General features: G+C 36.4%; 2 protein-coding genes and 1 long non-coding RNA gene across 4 annotated transcripts in view; 2 read left to right on the top strand and 1 right to left on the bottom strand.

Annotated features, from left to right (window-relative positions):
* Window positions 1–194: 194 nt before the first annotated feature.
* LOC109589992 (uncharacterized) lies at window positions 195–523 on the bottom strand. Of its 2 annotated transcripts, XR_002189041.1 has the most exons (3): window positions 482–523; window positions 318–376; window positions 195–215 (listed from the first exon to the last, which is right to left on the bottom strand). It is a non-coding gene; the product is annotated as an uncharacterized LOC109589992 (long non-coding RNA). The 2 variants fall into 2 exon arrangements; XR_002189040.1 differs by having other exon boundaries at window positions 318–484.
* A 124-nt stretch (window positions 524–647) lies between these two features.
* Window positions 648–2,040, top strand: LOC109589991 (uncharacterized). Its single transcript, XM_020005956.1, has 4 exons — window positions 648–709; window positions 758–1,105; window positions 1,150–1,934; window positions 1,981–2,040. Exons 1-4 carry the CDS (start codon window positions 661–663, stop codon window positions 2,038–2,040), a joined length of 1,242 nt encoding a protein of 413 aa, XP_019861515.1. The 5' UTR covers window positions 648–660.
* A 270-nt stretch (window positions 2,041–2,310) lies between these two features.
* The window catches only part of LOC109589990 (alpha-latrotoxin-Lh1a-like), a gene marked incomplete at its 3' end in the record, with an annotated part of 2,109 nt that continues 1,763 nt past the window's right edge, over window positions 2,311–2,656 (top strand). Inside the window, exon 1 of the mRNA XM_020005955.1 lies at window positions 2,311–2,607. Within this exon, the coding sequence (XP_019861514.1) occupies window positions 2,311–2,607 (297 nt within the window). The remainder of the gene's footprint in view (window positions 2,608–2,656) is intronic.

Genomic DNA, 2,656 nt, shown 5'->3' with positions numbered 1-2,656 from the left:
AGAGACACATTAGTAACAATAGATACACCAAAATAAGCTTCAGTGGCCAATAGCACCACTTTTACAGTACACGGTTGGGGGACAAGATGGCGCTCTAGAGAGAAAGACGGCCAAAGCCTTCTCTATCTCTCCATCTTTCCCAGAGCTCAGGAAAGAGAAGGATTCTTCTCTCTCTTTCCTCTCACCTCCTTTTCTTCCAACTCTTCTATCAGTACCTGTAACAAGATAGAAAAAGAACAAGAATGAGTAACCACGTGTAATGGCGTGTCTCTTCTCTTCAAAAACAAACAGAAAAGACTCGCCCGTCTTTGTCCCACCTTAGCCGCTCTCCTACAAGAGCTCTCTTCTAGGAAACGGGCTATTAGAAAGAAAATCTCTAAATAGAGAGAATGAATGATTTAAGGAGCTATTGGCAGCCATTACAAGGAGATATTAAAAGAAAAGAGAAGAGATACTGCTCTTCTCTCTCCTTCAAACTGACCATTCCTCCTGGCCTCCTCTCCTCAAGACATTGCTCATTCATATTGTACTGAGGGGCGGAGTCAGTTATTAAACTAGTTTAATAACTAGTCTATTGTTTATTTATAACTAGGGTGGGGCTCAGTGCAGTGCTAGTGCTTTGCAAATTTGCTAGGGCGTAGCTGCTCTACCTCAGCAAAAATGTCAACCAAACCAGAGGAGCTGAAGAGTGCCTTTGACAGAGAACTTAGTGAGTAGATATTCATAATAATTATTTTATTAGTATTATTAATGATAGATATTAGTGATTTTCAATTGGTATGGGAAAAAGCTGGTGTTCTTTCAGGACGCTGGGACTCTATTGGTATTCTGTTAGGAATCAGCCCTAATAAGATAGATGAGATTGAAGCAGAAGGCAAGCCGCCAAGAACTTGTCTACGGAAAGTATTTGATTGCTGGTTGAGTAGGAACTATGACTATAAGAGTCATGGTGTCCCTACATTAAGAATGCTGTGTAACTCCATTAAAAGTAATAGTGGAGGAGCTGATCCAGCTCTAGCTGATGAAATAGCAAAAGAATATGCCATTAATCTTATTAGTAGTGGAGAAGCTACTACATCACCAGTTGATATTTCATCTTCTAAAGGTAAATAAATTATATGATAATCAATGATCATTTATTTATTTTAGAAGGTACTCCAACTGTTGAGTTACCAGTTCCTACTTCACCTCAATCTGAGTCTTCAGTTGTTTACGTTAAGAAAAAATCAATTGAATATTTACCTAAAAATACAATGGCACGAATGATTGGAGACCTAAAAGAAATTTACCTTGATAATATGTATCATACAGAGAAGTCTTTTTGTTCTATTGATGTCTCAGAAGTTGTTGATTTTACTCAACATTACATCTCACTTTTACTCAGTCCACGTTTTCAAAAACCACTAATGATTGAGTCAATCGAAAAAGAGTTTGACCATGTTAAAACAATGAGTCAGCTGTTTAAAACATTACGGAAAAATGTCTCGTGGTTTAATTTTGAACTTGTTGTCAAGTTAGTCAATACTTTCATTACTGATGAGAGAGATTTACAGAGGAAGTGGTCCACATATCGGGAGAAATTAAAAGATTATTTTAAGAATAATAATACTCCAGCAGTTCAAATTGCAGACTCAATTGAGTTTGGTCTTTCTGATGTTCCAGGCACTAAAGTAATGATTGCTAAGGTTGCCAGAGACGACTACACATTAAATGATTTATATTTCTTTCACAAGCTAATCGCTGATGCACTTGAAGTTCCAGAATATAATTTTCATTTTTGTACAATTCAAAATGGCTGCATGGAATTAAAATATTCCATTCCTGATTTTTTTTATTCTGTTCTCTTTCCATTAACCAATCAACAGTGTCATTCATTGGCTGAGATTGGAATCATAAAAATTACTTGTCATGAATATGTACATGAAATGAAGCAGGTATGTTAATAATTAAGATAATAATTGTAACCTTTTAAAATTACAGTTGCCAGAAAATCAATTAAAGAAGCTACATGATTCTTTTATTGGTAATTATCATTATTAACCGTTATTTATGATATATTATATAGATATTTATGATCCTCTCTGGTATGAGAATACCAGCACTCCATTGAATGAAGCATGTTGGAGAGGATTAAAAGATGAAGGGCAACGATTGATTGACAAGACTGGCCTTCAGGAAAGAGGTAAAAATGGATGGAGTCCACCATTAGCTGCTTCATATGGTGGCCACATTGATGTCCTCTGTCTCCTCATTGATGTTTATCATTGCGATCCTTCACAAGGTGATGATGATGGTGTTATTAGTTTACACATGGCCTCATATAAAGGCCATCTCAATATTGCGCAGTATCTAGTTAATGAATGTCACGTTGATCCAGACATAGCAGATAGCTCTGGTAACACGGGATTGCTTTATTCAGCACTGGGTGGTCACGTTGATCTCGTGATTATGTTTTTAAAGAAGAAGTGTAACGTGTCTCAGGTGAATAGAGAAGGATCGACTTTATCATTATTAGCATGTAAGAGTGGAGAGGTAGCATTAGTTAATCAGCTTAAGCAGTTTGGTATTTTCTCAGAAGATGACATAGATTTTAACGGATGTGGAATAGTACATTATTGTGCTATGAGTGATGGTGTAGAGCTTCTAGAGTATCTTT

The sequence above is a fragment of the Amphimedon queenslandica genome, unplaced genomic scaffold (assembly GCF_000090795.2).
Source record: "Amphimedon queenslandica unplaced genomic scaffold, v1.1 AMPQUscaffold_10645, whole genome shotgun sequence".
Lineage (NCBI taxonomy): Eukaryota > Metazoa > Porifera > Demospongiae > Haplosclerida > Niphatidae > Amphimedon > Amphimedon queenslandica.
This window is presented reverse-complemented; position numbering and strand designations above follow the sequence as displayed.

What these genes read in the sequence shown, in the direction of transcription:
- LOC109589991 (XM_020005956.1), top strand. Translation starts at nt 661, where the DNA reads ATGTCAACCAAACCAGAGGAGCTGAAGAGTGCCTTTGACAGAGAACTT. An exon ending in TGCCTTTGACAGAGAACTTA is followed by an intron (nt 710 to 757) that starts GTGAGTAGATAT and finishes TATTAATGATAG; the next exon opens with ATATTAGTGATTTTCAATTG. An exon ending in ATGTACATGAAATGAAGCAG is followed by an intron (nt 1,935 to 1,980) that starts GTATGTTAATAA and finishes TTAAAATTACAG; the next exon opens with TTGCCAGAAAATCAATTAAA.